General features: G+C 40.2%; 1 protein-coding gene across 3 annotated transcripts in view; it reads right to left on the reverse strand.

The window, feature by feature from the left end:
* Positions 1-27,986, reverse strand: part of LOC149138703 (uncharacterized) — a 153,381-nt gene that overhangs the window by 123,026 nt on the left and 2,369 nt on the right. For 2 of the 3 annotated variants that reach the window (XM_089448265.1, XM_089448267.1), the window contains exons 2-3: positions 14,254-14,356; positions 13,753-13,928 (exon numbers count right to left, since the gene is read on the reverse strand). In XM_089448265.1, the coding sequence (XP_089304391.1) occupies positions 13,753-13,928; positions 14,254-14,356 (279 nt within the window). The remainder of the gene's footprint in view (positions 1-13,752; positions 13,929-14,253; positions 14,357-27,986) is intronic. The other variant, XM_089448266.1, reaches the window with a different exon arrangement.

Raw genomic sequence — 27,986 nt, forward strand, 5'->3', positions numbered from 1 at the left:
TGAGGTGAAATTTCAAGCGCTAACACCTTCCTTCCTCTTGACCAACCGAGCTCCTCCTTCAAGGTGTAGTTGCAGACTTGATATGACTGTCCTGCAGCCCTAAATTCTTGCACGTGTGGGAGGTTTCCTTGAGTATTTGGTTCCTTTCTTCTTCGATTGAGAGAGTCTCTTCTTTGCTCTAGTGGGAGGCCTTATAGATCTAAGTTTCAAGCCCAAACAATAAGAAGTATGAGACTGTTACGTTTTTGTTGTTATGACCACAGAGATGCCTCCTTTTCTCGCACGTGTGACTGTGTTTTACCCTAGAAACAGTCCTCCAACCTTTGGTGATGACTTCTCCTTCTTTACTGCACTAGAGGCTCCTTATACTCGTCCTTTTTCACCCTTTTCTCGGTCTTCCTTGCTCGCTGATTTCAAAGGTGGATTGCTTGTTGTTTGAGGGAGTGGATAGCCTCTATATATAGAGGATTGTCCCTCCTTTAGGCCAACTTGAGGCCAACATGATGACTGTAGGCCGACTTGAGTTTCCTTCATCATTTTTGCTCCTTTGATGATGTCGTTGCATGGAGAGGACTTGTCTTTGCTTGGAGGGATATTCTTTGACTCTTATACAAATATGTACATGGTGTAACATGCCCTTAAGGGTCTTCAAACTTTCTTTTGACTTTCTAACTTACCAATAGCACTTTAACATGTGCTAGACCTATTTCAATGAACAAGAAACTCATTGATAAATATAACAAAAATAATATCTTTTTTCTTGAATAATTACAAATATCAAAATTACATTTATAAAGACCGAACCCAGTTACACTTTCTTCAACAATATTAAGAGACAGGATACAAAAGCATGAAGAAGGACAGCCCGCTGCATTCGTCACTCAAAACAAGAAGAAGAAAGAAAAAGGAGGTCCATCAAATTCAAGAAAGTCACCTCCTCGAAATACAAAGAGAAGGAATGATAGAGCATCATCTCACATTGAATGTTACAATTGTCACAAGAAAGGTCATTATGCTTGATATTGCCCCGAGAAGAACAATGGTTCATGCTAGAACACCAGAAGCAACAACAATAGGTTTGATGATCAAAGGAATGATCGCAATGGAAGAGATGAAAGAAGAAGAGATGCTCCAAGTGAACAAGAAGAAGATCATCGTCCTCAAAAGAAGTCAAGATACTCCAGGATTGAAGATGAATTTGGTATCAATATCTGCTTTGGAAGACGAAGGGATGAGGGTTTCCTTCATCAAGCGAAAGGTTCTTACTTGGCCTATTGGATCACATATCAGAGATGCATTCACATTGTAATCGAGATTTTAAGGACTCTACAGAGTCAATAGAAGACCTCTTCTAGCATTGGTCAATGATACTAATCATCTAAGTGAGCTATGGTACCAAAGATTGGCCCATCTACATTATGATGCTCTTCCGAAATTGAAGAAATTGGTCTCTGGTATTCCCAATGTTCAAGCCCAATATGATGGAGTGTGTCCAGGTTGTGCTAGTGGAAAGAAGGCAAGGCGACCATTCCCCTCTAGCAAGAACAAGACGAATGACATCCTCCAACTTATTCATTCTGATATATGTGGTCCGATGCTCATACATTTTATTGGTGGCCATCTTTATTACATCACTTTCATTGATGACTTCTCAAGAAAGACATGGATATATTATTTGAAGCACAAGGATGAAGCCTTCGAAATGTTCAAGGAGTTCAAAGGTTTGGTCAAAAATCAAATAAGGAAGAAAATCAAGATATTCAGGTCTGACAATGGTGGAGAGTGTTGAAGAAAATGTAACTAGGTTCGGTCTTCATAAATGTACTTTTGATATTTGTACTTATTCAAGAAAAGAAATATTGTTTTTATAATATATGTCAATGAGTTTCTTGCTCATTGAAGTAGGTCTAGCACATCTTAAGTGCTATAGGTGAGTCAAATAGTCAAAAGGAAATGTTGAAGGCCTTAAGGGCATGTTACACCATGTATGAATATGTATTAAAGTCAAGAAAATGCCTCCAAGCAAAGTCAAGTCTCCTCCTATGCAAAGGCACCACCAAAGAAGCCATCCGAAGTAAGACAACAAGTCGGCCTACAAACTGTCTTTTAGTCGGCCTTCTAGTCGGCCTAAAGGGAGGGACAGTCCTCTATATATAGAGGTTTTCCACTCCACTATAACATCATCCATCTCTCTGAAATCAGTGAAGGTAGCCGAGAAAAAGGGTGAAGAAGGGATGAAGAAAGGGTCTACAAGTATAGCGAAAAAGGAGGAAGAAATACCGAAGCCTTGGAAGTTTGTTCTAGGGCTAAAAGACAGTCACACGTGCGAAGAAGGAGAGGGTCTCTCTGCTATCATAGCAGCCCTCTATTACAGTCACACAAACTTCATTATTTGGGATAAGAACATAAGCCTAAAGGGTTTCCAAGACAAGCGAAGGAAGGAGGAAGAAGACCAAGCGAAGAGGACTATTTCTAGGGCTAGAAACAGTCACATTTGCGAAGAAGAGGTGGGTAAGTTTGCGAGTATAATAGCAGGATCAAACAATTCATGAATTAGTGTTGGTTGGGTTTGAAATTAGGCCTACAAGGCCTCCCAAGTCAAGCGAAGAAGCCTATCTCTCTAGCAAAGGAAAAAGGACCCTAATTCTCTAGGGTACCTCCCACATGTACAAGAATTAGGGCTGCAGTGTTGTCACACTAAGCCTTCCACAATACACCAAGAAGGAACTCGGGTGATCAAGAGAGGGAATGAGTATCCTTAGGTGAAGGATATCGCTAAGGAAAAGTATCTCTTCTAGAAGATCTAATTACAGTGGAAGGAAGAACGAAGTGTCGAAAGAAGGATGAAGTGTCGAGGAATGAAGTGCCGAAAGGAGGTAGACAAAGTGTCGGGGAAACATAGTGCAAAGAAAAGGAAGGACTTGACTTGTGCTCGGAGGTTCCTCTAGTCAAGGGTCTAGGGTTTAGCATTGATCAAGAAAGAAGCTTCAATAAGAGAACTTACTGAAGGGTTTTCCTCCCAAGAGAAGAGAGGTTTTGGCCCTGGCAGAGAGCCAACATCTTGTGTTCTTGTTCTTATGTTTTGGTAGCAGTTTGATGAAGCACACACATATGCATTAATAAGAAGAAGAAGAAGATTAAGCTAACACGAAAATGTGAAACGACTCCACAAATTGTTATCAAGTAATGAAGAATCACACTACACTTATTTGACCTAGATTCTTCAACATGGTATTAGAGCTAAGATGACACATCAAGGAAAGGGCATCTCAAGAAAACTTATCAAGGAAGGACATCTACAAGGTTGAAGCATCAAGCCTAGAAGTCTCAATCACTTCAAGGACAAGAAGGTCTCCAACCATCATTCATCAAGGAAGTCTACATGGCAAGAAGAAGAGCTTTACATAAAGGCACCTACAAAGAAGAGCAGATTGAAGCAGGACCTACATCAAGCTACAAATCATCGAGCAAATCTCATCATCAAGCAAGTCCACTTGGAGAAGGCAACTCGAAGAACATCAAGATCCTAGGAAGACAAGCCATCAAGTCTTCAAGGAGAAAGCAAATCCATTACATCTCAAAAATCTATCAAGTATATGTCCCCTTCTGAATATACATCAATGTCTTTTTGCAAGGAAAGCAACAAATTGGTAGGTACCAATAACTTTCTTGCATGGAAGAAGAGGACTGATCTACTTCTCAAGGAGAATGAACTTCTAGAACATATCAAAGGGAATATCACTATCCCTGCTAAGGAACAAACTCAAGCCTTAGCTAAGTACAATAAGGATGAGACAAGAGCACAAAGGATTCTAATAGAATCAATCAAAGACTCTCTCATTCCTTATGTCTCCAAATTTGAAACATCAAAAGAAATTTATGATAAGCTAGTAGAGCTATTCTCGATATCCACAACCGGAGAAGTAATATCTCTAAGAAATGAATTGTACAAGATGAAGATAACAAAGGAAGGAATAGCTCCCTACTTCATGAAAATCTCTGAAATGAGAGATCAACTTCAAGAGCTTGGGGAAGTCATGTCTAACAGAAAGATGACAACTATAGTACTCAATGCTCTACCTGAGGATTAGGGCAACTTCACATCAAGCATATATGCCAAGAAGGAAGCAATCACACTCAATGAAATGTGGTCTTTATGCAGGACAGAGGAAATCAGACTTAAAGAAAAGGACGATGTGGGATCAAAGGAGAAAGCATTTACTACCATGGCCAAGAGAAAGGGAAAATTTGGCAAATTTGGTCCACGAAGAACAAACAACAAAGACATGTCCAAAATCCAATGTTTTGGATGCCAAGAATATGGACACTACAAAAGGAATTGACCTAAGCTTAAGAAGGACAACAACAACAAAAGAAAGAGGGAAGAATCTCACATGACTCAAGAGATGAAAGAAGAAGAAAAGAAGCAAAAGAAGGAAGATCCTCCGAATCTCTACTATGACTAGGTCAAACTCTTTACTTTAAGTCTTCTTTCAAAGTTTTGAGTAGGATAGGAGCATGTAGGAATAAAATAAAATTGCATGGCTAGAAACATCTTTTAGAATCTAGAAACATGAAGTACATAGAGTTCTAGATACTCATGTAGAAAGAGCATTTATAAATGAGAACAAAAATGCATGGTTAGAAATATCTTCTAGAATATAGGAGCATGATGAACATAGCTCAAGATATTCATATAGAAGGAGCATACCTAGAATAGGACCTCATCCACTATGAAAGAAAATTGATCATGAAAAAAAATCTTAGAAGACCTCCATCATCAAAAGAAAAGAAACATTTGCAAGGCAAGGGTCTTTAAGATCCTATGATGGAATCTTCAAATGAAGGTTCATAAACCAAAGCAGATGTCTCATTGGGAATCCCATTCATGGGATTCAAGAAAAGGATGATATGCAAGCAAGCTAAGATGAAGCAAGAAGGGCCATCCGCCACACTTAGGACAACCAAATGAAGCTAAGATGATCAAAGGAGAATCAATATGAAGTATGTATGCATCAAAGTTTAGTCATGTTATCATTTGTATATTATTGAGTTATGGGAATAGTTTTATAACATCATCAAGTATGAAAGAATCTCTTTCACCAAGGACATGCTTGAAGGCATGTACTGCAATGCAATGAAGGTCAACAAAAGAATATGTTCACATAAGGTTGTTGACTATGAAGCAAGAAGAAATGTTGACTAGTCTAGGAAACAAGCAAGGAAGAAATACTCTCACAAGAAGCATAAGATGGTTGACCTATCTATCTAAGAAGAAGCAAATGAAGAAAGAGATCAAGCATGTGAAGAACACCATGATCACCAAGAATCACTATCTAACAAGATACTTTGAAGATATCTCCCGAAAGAAGGCAGGACAACTCTGACAAAGGAAGGAAGGACCCTTGACACTTATGAAGGCCTCGGAGATATGAAAGATGCAGAGAATTGATTCTACTCTACAAAGATGTTGTGGGAAGAAGCCATCTAGCAAAAGAAAAAGCAATGTTGAAGCAATATCAGGATGAAGTCATGATGGGCTACTAGGTCAAAGCATGTAAACAAGCAAGTACAACAAAGCATCCATGAGAAGAGTATTCCAAAGCATGGATAGATGACAAAGGAGTAGCTAGATGACAAGAAAACCTGATGTATGGCAAGAAAGACACTTTCCATGAAGGAAGCAATGACATGACAAACTAGGAAAGAAAGTGATCAATGCATGGTGCCCTACCTAGAAGAAGTTCGATCAAGGACTTAATGACATCAAGCAAGAAAGGAGATCAAGAAGTTGAAGGACCCACGAAGAAGAAGTTGTTGATGAATGAAAGAGTCCCTAGTTAAGAGGGAGCTCTAACAAGTCCCTAATGAAGAGGGAGTTTTGGATCACCCCTGATTACAAAGGAGTGACATTTGTGTTTTTCCATCTCATGGGTCATGCACTAGACCAGGACTAAAAGTTGTAAGTTTAGATGAAGGCCATGAATCGAAATATAGACACAAGATAGACACAACATTCTTGTCGTCACTCATGTGGCCTAGGGCTGCCCCTTTCATCCCCTACTCCATTCATCTCTTTATCACATACCACCACATTTTGAAGGATGTACTTTCGACATACTATCCCCTTTAGAAGTAGAAACCACCTAAAAGGATACTTGGTTAACCCCATTTAGAGCTTGGAGACATTAGCACATGCCAAAGCCCATTATGAAAGGGCAAGCCATTATGAAATCCCCACCTATTGTTTGTGGTTTGTAAGCAATTTTACTCTATTTTCTTGATGACTTGTTTTACTGGAAGGCTAGGGGACACATTGGATCTTATGCAGGATTGCAGGTGGTCTCCATCTTGGGTTTGGTCTCCCTATACGGGGTCCTAACCCTCCAGAGGGCTACATTGGCACATGTAGGGTGTGTGTTGAGAGCCATGGGCCTCCACAGCAGTAGACAACACTCCATGGATCCCCAGAGATGTTCAAATATTGCTCAAGATTCACCTATTAGATGAGGAAGATGCGTCCAGTTCACCTTTGCCCAGCCAGCCCCACAGTTGTACCATGCACTTGGCAGATGACCCAGGACTTGTATGTTGATGTGGCATCACTTACACCATCATCTGAGCCCTTACAGATGGTCTACAGGCATCTTCGACTTACTTGGAGACCCATGAGGTCACTTGTGTGCCCTCACAGCCATTGGGAGCACCACAAGTTTATTATGTGGAGAACAAGGGGCCAACCCCTTGCCCATTACTTTTGGAAGTCCAATTCATCATTTTGGAACTTATGGACTTCATCAGGCTTCTTAGAGAGCCCAATGACATGCATTATTGATCATTCGACCTCTTGAAAGGCTTGTTATTTTGTTTATGAGCTAGTTTGGTGGGCTTGTCACCAAAAGTTAGTTATTTGCATATTATTTTTATTTTAAGGGCTAATGTAGGCTCTAATAGGTAAATCAAACTCATTAGGAGAGTATAAATACAAATGATGAGAGTTCATTTCTCATCATCACTTGGTTTGGACTTGTATGTCTCTTGAGATTTTCATCATTCCTTCTTGGTGGACGAAATTTAGGAGCATGGATAAATACAAATGATGAGAGTTCATTTCTCATCATCACTTGGTTTAGACTTGTATGCCTCTTGAGATTTTCGTTATTCCTTCTTGGTGGACGAAATTTTGGAGCATGGATGAATTTTGATGTATCGATTGTCTTTTCTTATCTTGGAGCTTCATGATTGGCATTGTCTATTGGTGGCTGGATATATTCTCTTACATGCAAGTGCAAATTTAATGCTATTATTCTTTTACTTTGTCACATGCATTAATAATGAGATTTTCGCTATACTAGGGCTAGTTGTTGCATGCATTTGCTACGAAATTGTGGAATTATGTTTCTATATAGCATATCTCTATGTATGCGCCATGTATGTTGAACGAATTCTCCTACAGATAATTCAATGGTTGAATTTATCTTGATAAGCCACTTCACCTTGCAAAACAAAGTATAAAAGCTTGTAAGGTCACTCTCTTTGCCCTAGTGACAAGCGAAGTTGATCTTAAGGCCTCCTTGACCTAGAAACGAAGTCTATCTTCATATTCTTCTTGACTCCAATCTCCCCAAAGGATTAGGCACTGGTCTACCATAAGGTGATCACTCAAAGAAACATTTTTCTTCACCTCTCCTTCTTTATTCTAGGTCTAGCCACATTAGGGCTCCTAGGGCATCATTTTCCCGACAAACCACCCATAAAAAAAATTGATCTCTTGGCCTCTACTGCGTTGGTGTGTCTCCTAGGCCTCCTCCAAATTTGAGGAAATTCCGACAGTGGGGTTGTGAGATATCCCAAGCCCTAGCCTCGAGATTGGTTTTTGCCCTAAGTTTCCCTAGATTAGTTCCTCATAGGGATCATTTTGCTCCTTTAACTGAAAATCAATTCGTTGGTCCTTTTCTCCTCCTTGTTTAGGTCAAGTCTATCATTGGTTACTAAACTCCTCTTGACCTACTGGGTCCACTTGGTCCTGTTTGGTCCCATACCTTAGAAAAGTCAACTCTTCAAAAACCATTTGGGAAACCAAGCTCAACAAGGATTTTAGGGTTTTGGAAGCTCCTTTACAATTCACACTCCTTAAACCTAGCCCTTACATCCTCATCCCCTTCTCCTAGAAAGCTTTGTACCTTGCTTAAGAAGCAAGCAAGTCCCATTCTTGAGCCTCCTCCAAATGTGAGGAAATTCCGACAATGGGGTTGTGAGATATCACAAGCCCTAGCCTCGAGATTGGTTGTTGCCCTAAGTTTCCCTAGATTAGTTCCTCATAGGGGTCATTTTGCTCCTTTAACTGAAAATCAATTCGTTGGTCCTTTTCTCCTCCTTGTTTAGGTCAAGTCTATCATTGGTTACTAAACTCCTCTTGACCTACTGGGTCCACTTGGTCCTGTTTGGTCCCATACCTTAGAAAAGTCAACTCTTCAAAAACCATTTGGGAACCAAGCTCAACAAGGATTTTAGGGTTTTGGAAGCTCCTTTACAATTCACACTCCTTAAACCTAGCCCTTAAATCCTCATCCCCTTCTCCTAGAAAGCTTTGTACCTTGCTTAAGAAGCAAGCAAGTCCCATTCTTGAGCCTCCCTAGGAAAGGGTCCCCGAGATCAATTCACACCCATCTTAGTTGATCTATCCTTTATAAGTGATTCTCTATATACCAGGTCTCCTCCCATCGGTGAAAGTTTGTAAAGAGTAGGAAGCTTTAGCTGTGGTGATAGTGGGCTTTAGTTTCATTATTGCTCTTGACCTAGCAAGTGCCCCTCTAGGACCCCCTACTAGTTTGAGCGGTAACAGTACCAAGAGTGGCTAAAGCTTGAGTACACCTTAGTCCCACCCGATTAGAGTACCTTGGTCAGGTATCTAATTTATAGCATTGTGTGTATTGTGATTCTTCATAGAGCATATCATTTGGAGATCTCCCATGTACCCCTATATATATGTAATTATGAATACCTCCCTAGTTAACAGGGAGGGTTGAAAAATGTAACTAGTATCATTCTTCATAAGTGTAATTGAGTCATGATGTAATGTACTTATCAAAAGAAAGAAAGAAAAAAATTATTATAAAAGGAATTGTTTTATTAAAGCAAAAGCATGGGTTTCATGCTTGGGTCAATAATTTTTAGGTCAAAGCCTCCATTGTAAGCTTCTAGGATTTGTGTCAAGAGTCCTTGTCCTTGGCATTATGTAAAAGACCCTTCTTGGGATTTTATCAATCAAGAAATGAATTTCTTTTAATGTAAATTAGGTCATTTAGGCCTCCTCCACCAAATTGGCCTCAACCTGGACAAGTCGGCCTAATTAATTATGAATACCTCCCTAGTTAACAGGGAGGGTTGAAAAATGTAACTAGTATCATTCTTCATAAGTGTAATTGAGTCATGATGTAATGTACTTATCAAAAGAAAGAAAGAAAAAAATTATTATAAAAGAAATTGTTTTATTAAAGCATGGGTTTCATGCTTGGGTCAATAATTTTTAGGTCAAAGCCTCCATTGTAAGCTTCTAGGATTTGTGTCAAGAGTCCTTGTCCTTGGCATTATGTAAAAGACCCTTCTTGGGATTTTATCAATCAAGAAATGAATTTCTTTTGATGTAAATTAGGTCATTTAGGCCTCCTCCACCAAGTTGGCCTCAACCTGGACAAGTCGGCCTAATTAAGAGGCAGAAACCACTATATAAAGGAAGCAACTCGACCTCATTTGGAGCACACTCATAAGCAAGTTCGATCTGCAGTAGCTGGAGGAAGAAAAGAGAGCGAAATCCCTAAGAAGAAGGAAAACCTAGAAGGAGAAGGAAATCTTCGTCAAACAAAAGTAGTCGAATTTTCTCTCTCTACTACCACACGTGCGAAGTTTCTAGGCTGTTGGGGAGGCTAAAATTTCAAATCTGCAGTAGGGTCAAAATTCTGGAAGCTGGGGGCTGAAAATTTTGTTGTTGGGTTGAAGCTGGGAGGCAAGAGGAGACTATTGAAGTTTGCAAAATCATCTTGGAACGCTGACTTGATGGAGGAGGAAGGTCTTTTGATTAGGTCTAAGGTCTTTGTTTGTCTCGCCTTGATTTGAATCTATTAGTGGAAAATTTTTACTGGGTCTTCCCCTATAGAGGGGTTTTAGTCCTGGTTGAGTGCCTACACCTAGTGTCATTGATCTTCATGTTTCGATTTGATGATCGCTTGATGAAAAGAACATAAAGAAAGTTAATAAGACTACAAGAATCACAAGTAATTATCAACATAAGAGAATCTTTCTACCTTTCTGATTTTCTAACACATTAAAACCCTAGCAACAATTATTCCATGCAATAACTATCAAAAAGATAACCAACAATAAAGATACTCACAAGATATGCATGAACAAGTCCTTCATTATCCCAAATTGATGTCTCCACAATAAGAGCTAGTCTCCAAAAGAAAAGTTATCCACAAAGATCCCATCTCCACAAGAACACGAGCTACAACAGTTGGGCCGAAATCCTCTAACGAGGCCAAAATAGTCCACTAGTGATGATGAGAATCAACTATGAGGTGACCTCTACTTATATGAGGTCTACCTCAACTAATATTAGCCTAAAAATCCCCCTAAAACAAGTTTGACAAGAAGTAAACCTTGGGTTGCAAGCCAACCCACTAGCTCAATGCTAAAACATGCCATAAAGGTCTACCTCAAGTTTCAACTAATATTAACCTAAAAATCCCCCAAAAACAAGTTTGACAAGAAGTAAACCTTGGGTTGCAAACCAACCCAATGCTAAAACATGCCATAAATGCACACACGTGTGAGTCGTAAGCCTCAACAATGCTGACATCATGCCCTTTTTGGGCTACAAATTTCACGTCATGGTTAGATGAATGGTTAAAATGTCTGTGCCAAAATCATCCATCATTTAAGGAGCATCCCTCAAATCATCCTCAAGGGACCCAAATCCAGCTAGGGTGTCACCATGTCATCTCCATGGGTCTCCAATGGTCAATGCAGGACCTCCTCTCTCCAGCGCTAGGGCTCCATCAAGTGCAACAAGACCTCCCTAGTCATTTCATGGAAGACCGTCCTCATTTGGGCTTTGAATCATGGTCTGCCCATTAGGCAATGTCAAGGCCAAACTGGGGGCATACTGAGTCTAGTGGTGCAATCATAAAAAAATTTCTATGTTGGGTCAACGAAGATAAATGTCCTGAGTTCTCGAAGTGCTTTGGGACATATATCATTTGCTCAAGACATCACAAGGCCCAATGCTCTGATGCAAATGGACAGCGTTGTATCTACTAAGTCATCAACCTCTCTGAAAGGCCTAGGTACTTGTGGAGTGAGTGCCCTCAAGGCCTGGGCTATTATGGACCACCTGACAAACCAACTTAAACTCCAGTGAAAGTAACCATTCATTAAAGACTAAGATCATATAAGCATCTAAGTGGACCAAACTTGTATGTTAAGGGCATATTAATACTTCAAACTTGGATCATCTTTTGATATCTAACTAAACAAAGTCCCAAAAGGTGTTCCCTACCTTGATAGAGGTGGCTAACAGTCAACCCTAATAGGTGCTTCCAACCCCCAAGAGGAGGTGGCACTTCCAAGGTCAACTCCTCAATCAATATCTATTAGTGTCAATGAGTAGCAATGGATGGGAAAAGGCTCCATGGCCAAGTGCCATGGTCAAGGGGACCAACAGATAGGGAGTCCACATCCTGAGTGTATAGATATGTAAATGGAGGGAGCAATCGGGGAGGCATGAATTACGTTGCTCGACCTGCTTTTTCCACCCCTCTAGTGTGTCTTTTACTTTTTCTTGATAATGTTTTGTATTACAGTGCATAGCTCAAGGGTTAGAGCTTGCTCCTTATGATGTAGCAGTTAATATTACCCTTTAGGACAAGACAATTCATCGCTCATCAAGATTGGGACATGCAAGGGTTCCTTTTGATGTAATGGAGCATCATGTGTTCGGGAACTGAGTGATGGCTAATAAGGAGAGTAGAGATCATGGTAGGGTTTTGCACACGCGCTATCTTATGTCCCAACCATCCTTTGCATTTTGGTTTTCTTCTTTTTCTTTCATTGTGGCCATATTATGCTTTTTCATTTTTTTAGCTACATCAACCTCAAGGCTTGTTTCCCAACCCTACTCAAGGAGTGTGGACGAGAGGGTGTCAAATCCCAATGAACCAATGACAAGTTAGATCCGAAGAATGGAGGTGGTATAAAGGGCTCATAATGTGAAATGGAAAGTGGCAAGTATGTTGTAGGGGAGAATGAACATGCTATCTCAATCCAGGTTTGCCACGTAGTGCCCCTCCTATAACCCTAAGGCCTCAAGGGAGGTCCCACTAGAAAATGGCTAAAGATTGACCCTCCTGGTAAGGTGAGAGAACAGATTTACAATCAAGATCGGTTGATCTTCCAAATCACCCCTTCATCCATACTAAATGCTCAAAACAAACAAGTATAAGAACTCGATTGCAAAATGATCGAAGTCCCATTTTGAATAGCAGCCCACCTTCATCCAAGTGGAAATATCGAATGGTGAGAGTTACGTGGCTGATGTAGATGAGGAGGCACATGGCATATCAACATCAAGAAGTGAATATTACGGGCTGTTGGCTGGCTGGCTGTCCGACTGACTGTCCAATATAGGAGAAAAGTTTTCTCCACTGGAGTTACCCATATTGGTGGGTAACAGGGCCATTTTCCCAAATGGGAGCCCAAGTAAGTTCCGAATTTTAATGAAAAACTTTGATTGTGTAAAATCTGTTGTCATCTTTTTGTGATTGAGATTGGTATATTTTGCTTATCCTGAATTTTGTTAGGAACCTAGCTGTGCAATCAATCAGTAGATCTGTAATCTGCTAGGAATTAGGTGTTGGGTGTAAGTTTGCAGGGAAACTAACAGTTACTCCTATCCAGTCAATTAATTTTAATCAATGAAGCATGAAAGCTGTTATCTATTTATGATCAAATTTTATTAAATTTGATTTTTCTATCTAGATATGCTTGAGGAAAGTTGGGAAAGTTGGTGAAAAAAGTAAATTATAATGGACTAGTATAGTCTGGCAAGGCTGCATGATGATATACAGGGTACACTGTGGTTTTTGTATAATGCATGAGGCTAATACGGTTCTATCACAGGTCAAATGGTAGTTGCTAAATACTTCTAATAACTTTATAACAATTCAGCTTAACTTATTATTGTTAGTCATTATATTATAAATATGAGAGGATGATGCAACGGGGTTCCTGCCACTCAACAACCATTCAGAATTAAAATACAAGTGCACAGTAAAACTACTATAGAGGTAGCCCTGAGGGTTATCTCAATCAGTCAGTGCTACTGTTGCCATGCTTTTTCCAGTAATTTAGAACACTATGCAGGTCCCCAGTTTGATTCCGACAGGAGCAGACACTGCCTGTTTTACACCGGGTACCATCCTCACAATGAGGGGAAGTGCATGGGAGTTTCCTGGGAGTTATTTCCAAGGAAAAAAATACTATAGAAGTAGCATCAATGAATTGTTATCCAAGTCATCAGCAGATTGTTAATATCTAAATGGATCTTCAATGGCACAAGTTGAAAAGGAAAAACAGACCTTGTCCAAAAATAGCATTTACAATGGAACATAAAGTATACTGTCCACTAAATATATTCAACACTAAAGCAGGAAAAACCAATCTTCACTAAGTTATTAAAGAAAGAAAAAGGCATACCTTCATGTCGTTCAAAGTTAAAAGATATCTAGCCATATAGAATGCAATTCCCTCCACAATATCTTCTTGATTGACAACAACATAGCTTTCCTGGTTTATACAGCTGCATGACTGATTTTGTTTGCCTCTTAGCAAGTCTGCCTCTGTTACTAAATCCCATGAACTGAATTCATCTGCTTTACCATCATAACAGTATTTACACCTCAGTTAACAGCGATGTGACAGAAAAATGCATGCAAATGAGCTTAACCGCAAATGTGTGAAATCTCCCCCCCATGTTTAGCTTATAATCAAATGTTATTGCCAGCCAAAAGTAGCTCCATGGATACATGACAGTAAAGAATGAACACGCATGCACTGTATATCTCAGAGACAACATAGTAACAGCAAAAATTTAATAAAACACAACATGAATGACTATTTTGAAGCTACCTACATTAAATTATTTAAATATTATGCAGATCAGAAATCAGGTGAGAATAATGCCAACTTGAAGCATACCCACTGGCCTCTCAGCAATTTCTAGTATGTTGGACAGGAAAACACTCCTTAACTTGTTGACAAATGCTGGAGACATTACTTTAATCTTGAGAAGATGGTACATCTGCAAAAACCAGGCAAAAATACACTTTCATTATCTAGATTTAGTGTGTTCAAAAGAAGACTTTGGTTTGCACTATTATAAATCAAAAAACTATATGAACATGGGTAGCATCCATAGCATTCATGTTGAAATATTCAGTACATGGTAAGCAGACCTACACTTAGAAATAAACTAGAACCTGCAGCTAGGTATGAATCTTTGCAAAATTAAATCCGGAAATTTCAGAATTGTGGATTATGGACAAATCTAGGAACTGTGGGTTATGGACAATTAACTTAAAATTATTTTTGTTAATTGAATTTTTCTTTTATTTGAAATCCTTCCTACTAGGGCTGACCTTGTCATCATCAAGTACAACATCAAAATGTATCCTTCCAAGTGATTTTGGCCTTCTTTTCACTTAAGCACTCCTCCATTAAGGTCATTCATTGCCTCCTTTTGTGACCAGGTGTATGCCCCCAGTGGACCTTCTTTGACCATAGTAACCACTTTCTAGTTCCATATGACACTATTTCAATGAAGGTGTTCCTCCACAATCTTTTTTCTTTACCACATACCATGGTCTAGGCTTTCTCCAATGCAGAGTGTTATGCAGAGTGTTACAACAAAATCAAGAACCACCAGATGATGTGAAGTCCTAAGCATCAAGGGGCTAGTTTTTTGCAATGTTACAATTATCTTTACAGGGAATTTATCGTCAGGGGTCCAAAATTTAAATTATCGTCAATATCATGGAAAATATCAGAAATAATATAAAATTTATAAGATGTCAAGTGGTAAATCAATCATTGATAGTAGATACTGAAATATGATATCTGTCCTCAGTCATAATTTCTGACAAGATAATACAAAATCACATTAAAGCAAAAATAAATGTATCTCATGAGATGATCATCATGAGGCATCTAGATACTATAACGATAATCTTATAATAATAATGCACTAAGAAGGTCTGGCCAAGGATTAGGTTTCCCTCAGCCTTGAGAAACTTGTGGTTCCCATGCAATTCCTTAGTTCCTCCCTCTAATCTCTCTTTCTAACAGTATCAAGAATTCAGTTCTTTGCAATAATGACAATATTTGCAATAGTTATAGGAAAAATATTATTAGTTTTGTAGCATCGAACGTGTTCTAGCCTTTAAATTTTGTGGAGAGGCTAGAATGCATGAGATCTCCAAAACCCAGAAATCGTTTCTGGAAATTCAGCCTAGAAATGACTTACTTAGATTATTAGTCAGTTTTGAAATATTTCCTAAGTCTAAACTTAGGGAATATGACTAATTAATCAGAATTAATTAAGTTAAGGTGTGAATGTTCTAGAAACTCACACGGATCGACTTCAATTAATCGATGTTAATCCTAGCCATCGATTAAGATCTAATCTTGGTCGTTGAAGTCTCAACAGAGGATTATAAGAAGATGTCGATGAGGCTTGGAGAAATCTCTTGGGCAATTCGATTTCATGAGCAGATCAATTTCCTAAGTAGCAGCATTCAGTTGCCGAAGAGAGAGCCAGAGAAATTGAAGCAGTGAGAGAGGGGCAGAGACAATGAAGCTGGAGGAAGGATTCCAGTTTCGATGAGTGTATTTTAAGAGAGGCAGAGTAGCCACAGTGAGGCTCACGCAGAGCAGCGCAGTAGCCTCTAGAGGCAATTTCAAAATTGTTGGGGAGAAGCAGAGTTTCAATGCCAGAAGCTGGGTAGAGGTTCCAGAGGCCAAGAAAGACATTTTCCCAGACAGCAGCAGACCAGACAGCTTGAGGAGAAATTGTTCTGAGCTGAGTGCAGAAGTGACTGCGCAAAGCCAGTTTCAACAGCTCAATTTGAGTTGAGATTAGAGCCTGTATTTGCCTGTGGAGTGAGGAAATTCCTCACTAGATTTTTCTTGCTAGTTTTCCTCTGTAGGATTGCCAATTTCAGCATCCAGTTGTACTTAGATTATTTCATTGCTGCTAAATAATAAAACCCTTAGTTGTTGCACCGGTTTTCCCAAGTTGGGTTTTTCCAAGGACATTGGTTCAAAAATAACTGTCATTTTATGTGTGTGTGCTAGTATTTCCTCCAGCGTTTATTTCTTCTGCAGTTTATTTGTGTAGGTTACAGTGTGATTGATTCAATATTTGTTGTAGCAATCAGTAAATAAATTGTTAAAATTACTTTAGCAATTAGGAGAATTATTTCCAATTACTGCAATAGGATTCGGGTTTCCAAATTTTCACATGGTATCAAAGCGCAGATGATCAACCGGAGAGCTCAATGGTGAAGGAAGAGGAAGTTTCGTTGTTCATTGAAGGGCATCAAATCGAAACCCCAGAGGCAGCACAATCACCTTGGCCAAGAGGTCGAATTTCTTGAGGAGAATCGATTTTTCTGAGAGAGGGACGGAGAAAATCGATCTCTCTAGATCGAGGGATTCTAGAGGCAGAGGGAGCAGCCAGTATTTTTCGCAGAGCATATCTCTAGCTGGACGCGGTAGTTTTGCAGCAGTTTGCTAGAGCAAAGCTAGAGTAGGGTGGAAGAGAAAAGCACACACTAAGGGAAATTTTCCTCAGGGAACTTTTAGTCTCAAGAAGTTCAATTTCCCTTGCAGATCAGCAATCGTTGTGTGCAGAGTTTCTCACTCCAAAAGGGAGTGCGAATAGTTGAGCAGCAGCTGAGCAAAAGGGAAGAGGATATTTTCGAAATTGTTTGAGATGGCCACTGCTGGACTTCGAGATCAGGACATATTGGATTGTGCTTCCAACTATGTCATCTGGAAGGCAAGGATGTCCTTCCTTCTAGATGAATATGACCTGAAACCATTATGTTGACTACTCTGTGTCAACGACCCCATAGCACTACACCCCTTATTTCGCAAAAGGGATCCATCATGTTCGAGTGTTCGTGCTATTCAGACTTTATCATCAGCCGGCAGTTTTATGAATATGTCAGCCCATTTTGCTCACACGTGTGGGTTCTTTCTAGCATTTATGTTGAAAGCTAGTGGGTTGGCTTGTAACCCAATGCATAATTGTGATTTTACTTGTCATTTAGGGAATTTTAGGCAAAATTAGAATTCATCCTCCTCATATAAATAGAGGAGAGGATTATTTCATTTTCATCATCATCACTTGTGAATTCAGCCCCTCTTATGAGAATTTTGGCCTCTTGTACCTATTGGAAAGATGTGATCTATGAAGCATATTGTGTTTCAGAGCTTTCTTCAAGTCTTTGGCGAAGTTGCCTTGGATCAATGATTGGATTGTACATGCATATTATCTTGTAAGTGCCTTTTTATTGAAAATTTTATATCTCATGTCTAATGTATTGATCCGAATTGGATCCATAGAAGACTATCAAAGAACCATGACTGTATTAGGTCGAACAAATCTCTAAGGAAATCCAAAACAGCGATCAAAGACACCCTGAACCAGTGGCAATGGCAACCACCGTGGAACGACGAGGACCTTGGTCAAAGCGCACTAACCGAGGCCCATGGAGACTGCGCAGGAGGTCAAAGTAGCCCTTGGGAACCCTGGATCAGGAAAAGGAGGTGGAATTTGATGCGCGATTAGCGCAGGGCCGTGAAGGAAAAGCCCGAGCACTCGGTCGCGTGGGGAACCGAAGAACCGTGAGCGAAAAAGGAAAAAGCATTGAAAGTACAAGGCGGGACCCGCGCTTTGGAAACTGGCAGTTTTGATCGGGGCGCCCTTAAACGGTAAGAGGTTTTGGACGAGAGCGGAGCGATTCCATACATCGATCGACGCGTGGCAGGCAGAGGTGAGAGAAAACCGTCGTTGATCGCGTGCTATCGGTTGAGCAAGTCAACCGCACGAAACGTGCGTATGGCGTCGGATATGGGGGACTCAGATCAGACGACTGAGATCGCGCCCGATGGAGGAAGCGGAATCGATAGGGAATTAAGCCGCGTTTTAGAAGGATTTGGAATCCGTTTGACCGCCACGGTGGAGGAAGAACGCATCCACGATGTAACTGAAGAAACGAACCGACGAAGCAGGTTGGCGCCGTTTAGAGGAGGACAAGTGGCCACTCCCTGAGCGTTCATGATGACGCCGAACAGGGAACTCCAAGCGCAGCTGCAGAAGGTGAATCGACAGAGGCAGAAGAAGAACCGAACAGGCATTGGATGAATGGCTAAAAGCCATGAACAGAGGAAGAAGACAGTTAGTTGAGTTGTCGAGAGGGACAGAGAACCCCGAGAGACAGAGAAAGGAACCAGAATCCCGAGAGGAGGACGGAACACAGAGAATAGTAAAGCAAAGCAGAAGGGACAGAGGGCCGAGCTGACCAGCGACAGCATCGAGCACCAGAGAGCTTGAAGATTCAAGCCATCCCATAGAGGCATCTGTCCGGACTGAGCATCACATTTGGCTCTTTCCACCGTAGACCAGAAGGTCACAGAGCTGGTAGGAAGAAGTATGTGTACTCAAGTGGCTTGGGGAATCCAAGAACCACCCTGCCAGGCAAAAACCTGCTTCAGGAGAACTCACATTGAGTCCCTGTATTGTAATTTCTCTACTTAAAGACACAATAAAACAAGGCCACCACTGAAAGCTGGACCGGAGATGTAGCCTGGAGAATAGGGTGAACTCATTAAAATTGCTTGTGTCTTTATGTTTGCTTACTGTATTTCTCTGTTGTCCTTCCATTTTATTGTCTATGTTGGCAATCTGATCGATCCGTTGCTTCAATAACACAGACCACACACCAGCACATGAGTCTGTAATACCTTAGTTTAATAAATCTTTAACTGATGTCACTCATAGGGTGAATATTAGATCATGTATGGAATAAATTGATGATCTAGGTTAAATATTGTGCCCTAATTTTGTTGAATATTAAATGTATTAAAAATAGGTCATATTATTGCACGCATTACTCATTGTATGATATGTGAATGACAATCCCCTTGGTGATATTATATTAGCTCTCCCAAGTAAATTTTGAACCCTCACAAAGGTAATAGTTATGGTTTTGATGCTAGGGCATCAAAATATCCTTACTCCTTTGTAAGTTCTAGCCAACCTTAAGAATCCATAGACTCCAACCCTAGGACTAGGCATTGGCTATCCAATGTCAATGATCAAGTCAATTCTTATCCATAAAACCAAATTCTCTCTTCTATAATTCGGCCCTCTTAAGGCCAAGTAGCCTAGCTAGGGCATAGTGAGAATTGGCTAGGAAGAGCAAGTTTTGGTCTTGGAAGGTCTCAACATCTAGGGTTGAGTGGTTGCCTCAAAAGCATTCCCTTTTGGTGGCCATTCCTTCTATGTTCATCCATAAATTCTCCAACCCTAGTTGTGTTCCCTAAGATAAACACTAGTTTGGTTATAGCTTCAACTTGAGGGCTCATTGATGGTTTCATGTGACTTTCCCTTGCTAACACTCACTAATGGAAACCTTTTCTTGGCTCCCTAACCTTAGGTCATCCCAACTCAACCTAGCAATTAAACCCTAATTCTTGCATTGCCTCAACTTGGCCACTCTAAGGAAAGTGCATTGTTGCTTCTTCATTATTAGAGCCTTGTACCTAAGTTGTGTCTTTCCCTTAGAAGCCTCATAGTCACCTTATACCTTGAAAACCTAGAATATCCATTGTAGGTGACCTTATACTAGGACTCTTATTGGTGAAAGTCCATAAAGAACAGGGGATAGTAGTTGTGGTGACAGTGGGCTACTACCTTATTATTGTCACTTGGTCTAGTGATAGCCTTGTAGGGTAGCCCTCTCCAAGGCTTGCTAGATTTTGCGGCAACATGGTCTAAGGCGCATATTGCCTCAAAATCTAGCAGGCCTTGTGAGAAGCCTCACAAGGAAAAGGCCAAACCTTGTTGCAACAATAAGGGAGATTGGCGTTGTCACCTCAGCAATGTTTCTCCTCCTCTTTGGTGGAATTGCACCACACGAGAGGCTTCCCAGTGATCACCTAAAGGATATTCTAAGTTATGTGGCTCAAGGTGATGTAAATGTGGACAAGGTAAGGATACTCTTCAATGGAGAAAGACACAATTCTTTTTGTATAGAAGCAATGTATCATATACCAAGCCCTAAAAGAGGCACATGTGACATAGGGTTTAAAGATATAAATCAATAAAGGAAAATCTAGGCATACAAACACCAAGGAAAGGGTTTGCAAATGATGTAATTAACAAAGGAGAAGGCAAACCCTCAAATTAAGCCCTAAGTTGAAGCCCTAGCTAGGGTTAGGGTTTTTCTAGGGCACAAATTACTTAGGGAGGATGACATCAACCCTTCTAGGGAAAATTTAATCATGTAAAATGCTAGATTTTGAGTGAAAATGATCAACAAAGCCCTAGCTCCAACGTTTATCCAAGAAAGCCCTAATTGAATTCGACCCTACAAAATAACCCTAGTGGCTTGCCTTGAATGACTTAGAAAATAAGGAAAGGAGAAAATTCTTAAGTTTTTGAATTTTTTTATCTACAAAATGATTCCCAGTGCCTATTCCTACTTGGGTGATGGAGTCTTTATGGCTAAATTAAGAGAAAGTGAATTAATGCTTGGAGTAAGGGGGAAACCCTAGTTTTCACTTAATAAACCCTAGTTATCTTTTCTTTGTGAGGGGAAAAATTAAATAGTGGAAACTCTCTAGGAGATCTCCTATGGATTTCAAGGAAATTTAACATGCAACAATCAACCAAGATTTTCTATAAATAATATGCATTTAGACATGGAACAAGAAAAACCCTAGCATTAATTAATCACATGAAAATCAATAGAAGCCTACAATCAAACTTATAATTCTTCCATGAAATAGCCTTCTTTCAATCAGAAAAAGACATCTCCAAGACAAAAATCAATCTCCAATAGCAATAGCTCCAAAAATATCACATCTCCACAAGTAGCAAGTTACACAAGGCTAAATTGAGCTCTCTAAAGGAGACCAAAATCCATGAGTGATAACGAAAAATAAGACAAGATTGATCTTCTACTTATATGAGGTCAATCACTCTTAATTATTAGCCTAGAAGCCCTATCACAAGTTCAATTTTAAGTGTACATGAAGAAAATGGGTTACAAGCCAACCCAATAGCTCGATACAACACAATAAGCAACTAAAAGCCCACACATGTGGGTCGAAACTCTCTCTAGCATGATGTCATGCCCTTTTCGGGCAAATAAAGCTCCAAAAATGCATGGAATTGACAAGATGCATCTCCAATCATCATAGTCAACCAAGTGATTGAGGGGAAGCCCTAAAGTCAAGCCTCAAATGTCTCCATATGTCAAAAGCCAGCTATGGGCGCTCTGCGTCGTCTCCAAGGGGACCATCAAGACAACATGGTGCAATCTCTCTCAAGCATGGGGCTCTATGAGGTGTTACAAGCCCTCCTTAGTAATCCTTGGGATGACCATCTTCATCTGACTTTGAATCAAGCCATGCCATCAAACAATGTAAAGGCCAACCTAGGGCCATGTTGGGTCCACTAGTTACATCATCAAGAATCTCCAATACTAAGCAAAGTGAGCTCAACGTTTCAGTATCTATGGGTGCTCTAAGGTGTCAATCAACTATTGGAATCATCAAAGTGCCTAACGCTCTGCTGTGGAGGGGCAATGCTACATTTGCAAGGTCGTCATTGGTCTCTAGACGTGTAGTACAACTTGGGCATCATGTGGTAAAGGCATGGAGTGTGTGCCCTCAAGGCTTTTGTTGCTCTGTGAAGGACCACCTAGAAAAATCATCTCAAATTCAAGTGAAAGTCACCATTCATTAGAGATAATGACCATAGATGCATCATAGTGGACCATACTTAATTATTAAGGACATAGTAAGACTTCAAACTGAGATCACCTTCAACTATCTAACTAGTCCAAGTCCCATAAAGTGTTGCTTACCTTGTTAGGGGTGGCTAGATGATCAACCCTATTGGGTGTTTCCAACCCCTAAGGGGAGGTGACATGTCCAAGGTCAACCCTTCAATTCATAAGTGTTTATAATAGTAGTGACAATGGATGGGAAAGGCTTCATGGATTGATCCCATGGCCATGGAACCAGCTAATGGAGGTCCACCATCTTGAGTGTATAAATGTATGGAGGGAGCAATCATGGTGGCATGAGCTGCCCCTTTCCTCGACCTGCTTTTTCAACCCATCTGGTGTGCCTTTTACTTCTTTTTGATCATGTTTTGATAAGGAACATAGCTTAGGTTTCCAAGATTGCTTTCAATGATGTATCAATTTTCACCATTTAAGGATGAATCAGCGTCTCGCTCAACAGGGTTGGGACATGCAAGGGTTCCTTTATTATACGATGGAGCATCTAGTGCTCAAGAACCGAGTGATGTCTAACGAGGAGGATAGAGCTCATGCTAGGATTTTTCCCACATGCTAATCAATGTCCCAACCATCTTTTGCATTTTAAACTTTTCTTTTTCTTTTGTTGTGGCCATCTTATGCTTTTACCTTTCTTTTAGTTGCATTGTAATGACCCACTTATAATAAATTAATATTTAAGAAATTAAATAAAATTAATTAAATTATAAATTAAATAAATTAAAATTAAATTATTAAAATAAATAAATAAACTTTATTTCAAATTAAGATATGCAAATAAAATCAAATCAGATTTTTGTTTATAAAAATCGACACGTATCATAATTTTGACACGGTGATGGGGGATGTCGGCAAATAGAAACTTATAAGAAGGAAGGGACAGTGGGAGGCAAGGGGGGAGAAAAAAACGGGAGAAAAGCTTATACACAGTTGGTTAATCATCAGGAACAACTGGGCCTTGCTTGTTCTGAGGTTTCTGGGCACGCTGAATAGTGTGCTCCAACTGAGGAGTTTACTGGACTGAGTAGCGAGGTTCTGCTCAGTTTGGCTGGGTGGTTTCGGTCGTTTGGTAAACAGAAGCAAACTGGAGGAGTCCTGAACATTTTTCATCTGCAACAGACATCCACAGCAGACCAAGTAAGTACTTATCATCCAAGCCAGCGATTAGTCATATGAAGTTTTTGCATAAATTTAGAATAGAAAATTTTCTTAAAGTCTCATACTCTGTTTAGGATAGATAGCTCTACAGAAACATTTTACAATATTTACAATTCAGTAAATCGTTATAGAATCAAAAATGGTCCTTTACAGTCCTTTACATCAGCTCAGTCTTTACATGCATCAACCTCCAAGGCAAAGTTTTATGGCCCTCAGTCAAGGATGTGGATATGAGGGTGCCATATCCCAATGAACCAATCCAGCGAATCGCAATCATGGTGACAGACATATCTGAAGAACAATTAGTCATGATATTCACAGAAGCATTAGTCAAACCCCTACAAGGCTGGGTCAAGGCATTCAATCCTGCAACCCTTCAGGAAGTCACCAAGTAGACTCGAGATATGGGAGGTGCAGCACCAAAAGTGAAGGCCACACCCACACCACCAGTCATTCCTAAGGACAAGGGTAAGAAGATATCTCTAGACAACGAAACTAAGAAATATCGGCTAGATGAAGAGATACGAAATGAACTTAGAAGAAGCTTTGTTTCACTTACAAAGAGCCATGGGAACCAAGTCATCGATGTTTGGGAAAAGGTAAGATTCACTACATTGAAGTACTGCCCAATAGCGACAGTGAGAGTGATACAACGCAACCACCAAGCAAGGAGCTTAGCATCTATGAAGAAGCACCACCCCCAAAAGCAGTGAGGAAGCCACTTCCAAGAATTGAAGGAGGTACTATCACCACTCTCTTAGGAGTTCCTAAATATCACACATTCAAAATCAAGGGCATTATACAAGGGCAATGTGTCATAGCATTGATAGATGGTGGAGCAACATACAACTTTATCGATGCAGCCATAGTGGTAAGGAGAGGCATCCTCGTCCAAGAATTTGAGGGCTTCAAAGTGAGGGCAGTTGATGGATATCATATGACATGCACCTAGGTAGTTCCAAAATTGAGCGTTATTCTTGGTAAGCATACGTTCACCAATGATTTTTATGTGATAGAATTAGCAGATACTAACATGGTGCTGGGAGTTTAGTGGTTGTACTCACTAGGGAGAATTGTGATGAACTACCAAATGATGGAAATGGAATTTTGAGACCCAAAGGGCAGCAAGGTAGTTCTAAGAGGCATGACCAATGGTGGTCCCCACATTGTCACAGCCCAGCAAATGGAGGTTATACCCAAACAAGAAGTCACTTGCATGTTAGCTTGTAGAACTACACATCACAACCTACAATCCAATGAGGTCAGACATGCAAAACATGACACATTCTTGAGAGATTGGAGAGCCCATCTCTTAGTAGAGTACTCCAAGAATAAATTTGCTTGCGAAATATTGGATGGACTCATTCATGATGACAGGTATAAGGTGGAAGACGAAATCATCTTCTACAAAGATGAGATATATTTTGTCCTTGAATCTACGCTTAAGGAAAATCTCATTAGAGCTACACATAGCAAACTAGTTGAAGTCACTGAGAATTTAATTACAGCAGCAAGGGAAGAAAGGACCGCAAGTCAAACTGGCATGCAGACACTGTACCCAGACGACACCATTGATTCATACGCTGACTAGCCTATTGTTGAACAAGTGGGGTCAAACAAGACTGCAACATCTTTATCAGGCATGATTTTGAACCAAAGAAAACCTATTACCTACAAAGTATATATTGGTTTGAAGCATAGCAGACTTGAGGGCACAAAGAAGAATATAATGCAAGGGCCGAAGATATTGGCTGTTGTCTATATTCTGAACCAATTTTTCTTGTCCCTGAACCACTTTGGGAGATGATTGGGCACAAATTTCAGAGAAATTTTGTTGGAGGACGTTCTTGGAAAATTGTGGAGCAAGGTGGAAGTCTAATGGGTCAATTGACTGCTACAAAACAGGGAGAATGGTGCAGCCTGGACATTGTTGAAAACTCTGATGGACGAATCGACTGGATTATACATTGGCAGCATAAACTTAGCATATTGGAACCTGTGAAGTTTGTGCCTCATGGAAGTATAGAATTTGAAGCATACAAGGGTCACCATCATCTAGTAACTAATGAAGACATCGGTGGAGGCAGTAGAGCGCAACCTATAACAGACGAAATAACATCTCGCAGTGTCGGTATGTTTGGAATAGTAATCGTGAAGTTTGAAGGAAATTTTTCATGTTCAAGGGTTGATGAGAAGAAGTGGCAGCACTCAGATTTGTCATTGCTTGGGGACAGGCAATGTTGGGGAGGGGGGACTGTAAGGTCCCGAGGGATTAATTGGCACAAGGGATGAAGTAGCCTATTGATCCTCGTAGGCTATAGTCCTCGATAAAGGGGAAAACCCCAAAATACCCAATGTTGGGCAAGTTTTGGGGCAGCTAGGGAAAAAAGCCCAAAGTGGGGGCTTGGTGTGAACATCACTCAATTAATTAAAGAGAAAACCCCCTCATGAAAATCTATAAATACAAGAGGCTTAGAAGCACTTGAGGCATCATTGAATTGGATCATTTGTCTCTGTTCGTCTTTGAGCCTGAGGATCTGAGAATTTTAAGGCCCCGTCTTTCTTCTTGGACTAGTTTTGGTGGAGGTGATCCCACCCTACCTAGTCACTCTCCTTTATTTTCCTATAGGTTACTTTGTTCTGGCAACAAGGTTTTTATTGGAAATAGCAGCAAATTAATTTTGGGAATATCTATGGCAAGGTAATACCTAACCCTACTAAAGTTGGACGAGTTCTTTAACGTTCAGTTATTGGACAGATCAAAATCTTCTTGAGTTTAGTTATCACGGGTTTCTCTATCAGTGGCAAAATCAAGGCATCCTGAAGCAAGCCACAACTGCAGAGGCTAGAATAACGGATCTGAGGAAGATTAACAAGACAATCAAATCTCTTTTGAGGTAGAATCCACCTGAGGCAAGCTAATTTGAATCTCTTTCCAACATCCTGCGAGTTTGTTTTGGGGTCAAATCACAGCAGAATTCTAGACAGACTAAGACTGAGGCCATACAAACCTGCTTTATGGCAAATAGGAGAATTGTCTGAAGCAGACCGCATATCTTGAGGCCAAGCAACCAATTTTGTGACAGATCGCAATTCCTGTAGTCATCCCATGACAAACCGAAGTCCAGAAGTGGTCTTGTGACAATCTGAGGGTTTTTAAAGTGTTGTTGTGGGTAAATCCAAGTTCTTGAGGCTGAGCAAGGTCATTTGGAGCACCAGTCACAACCCCAAGGATTTCTGAGGTTTGTCCTACAGGTTCAAAGTCCCAAAAGCAAGTGTAGATCCGATATAGAACTAACGGGTTCCTAAGGAAGTGAGAGGGTCTAGACTTTTCCAAAATTGAGACTGTTGAGGTGGGCCAAGGTAGAGAACAAGCACAGGCCTGAGGCAAACTCAGGTATTTAAGTAGATAGAATTTGTGTAATAATTATCAGTCTGTAGATAAATTCAGATCTAGGGTATTGTTATGCTACTGAACTTGTTAAGCGCTGTTTGGACTGCATTTGGATTCCACTGGTTGATGGACTATTGAATCCTATTGTTGGGGTTATTATATTATTTAAAGCCATCATTGTTATTGATGTTATATGCTTTGTATCTAAATTATATTGTTGTACACGGGAATTAAAAAATAAAAATAAAAAAATGTTGAAACCCTAGCTATTTAAGGAAACCTAGGGCAAAAATATCCTTGCAATATTACACTCTATCAATACATGGGCCTAAACCATGAGGTGTTTTGCAAATCTATTAATTAGTTCCCCAAACCATGTGCACAACGGAATGGCACCCTAGAGAAGTGTATAGAAGTAGTTATCTGATATCAATAAACAATAAAATACTCTTCCATAATCACCTCATGATAATGCTCAACCAAGCAAAGGTGGTGCACCCTAGAAAAGTGTGTTGTGCCTTGGAATTAGTGCCAAAGAGAGGAGTGCTCCATATAAAAGCCTCAAGTAACCTCTAAATAACCCCTCCAAGTGTGAAAGTATGTGAAATGAAGTAGGGCACTCACCAATAGAGTCAAGTAGATAGTAGAATGATCAAATCATGCACAAAGGCTACTGGTCTAACCATAGTTCACCTCCAAATAGTCACCGAATGATAAAATCACCATGAACAAGTGTGCCAATGATGGACGCACTCTACTAAAGTGTTGCACAATGCAAATAAAAGATGTTCTCCCTAGCGAAATCCCACCATGATAACAACAAATCATAAAGCCCAACGTAAGGCAGACCACCACAAAGGGATCATTACATCAAACTACATAATCAGATCTTATAAAAAAGCTAGCTCACCAAGATATAAGCAGTCCCTCCCCCCCCAGCACTTTTTTCTTTAGGAGAAATTACACCAAGGGTACTAACATCATCAAGCACATTCCACCCAGGTGATGTCTAGCAAATGTTACGATGTTATCACCCAAGGAAATCCCACCAGGGCAACATGCATCGCCCCACCATAGCAATATCATAAGATAAAGAAACATAAGAAAGTGTTAACCCCATCCAATCATCAAGTATGCCCCCCATCATGCATCCAACATAAGGACCATATCGAAAACGCCCTCTTAGTGGCAATCCAATAATAATAACACCATCATCCCTAGTTGCTAAGATGCTCCGTGAAGAAGATAACAAATAAAGAAGGAAGCATCCACATGTCAAGAGA

Source organism: Pinus tabuliformis, chromosome X (genome assembly GCF_031772625.1).
Source record: "Pinus tabuliformis cultivar Carrire ecotype Pingquan chromosome X, CPIR1, whole genome shotgun sequence".
Taxonomy (NCBI): Eukaryota; Viridiplantae; Streptophyta; class Pinopsida; order Pinales; family Pinaceae; genus Pinus; species Pinus tabuliformis.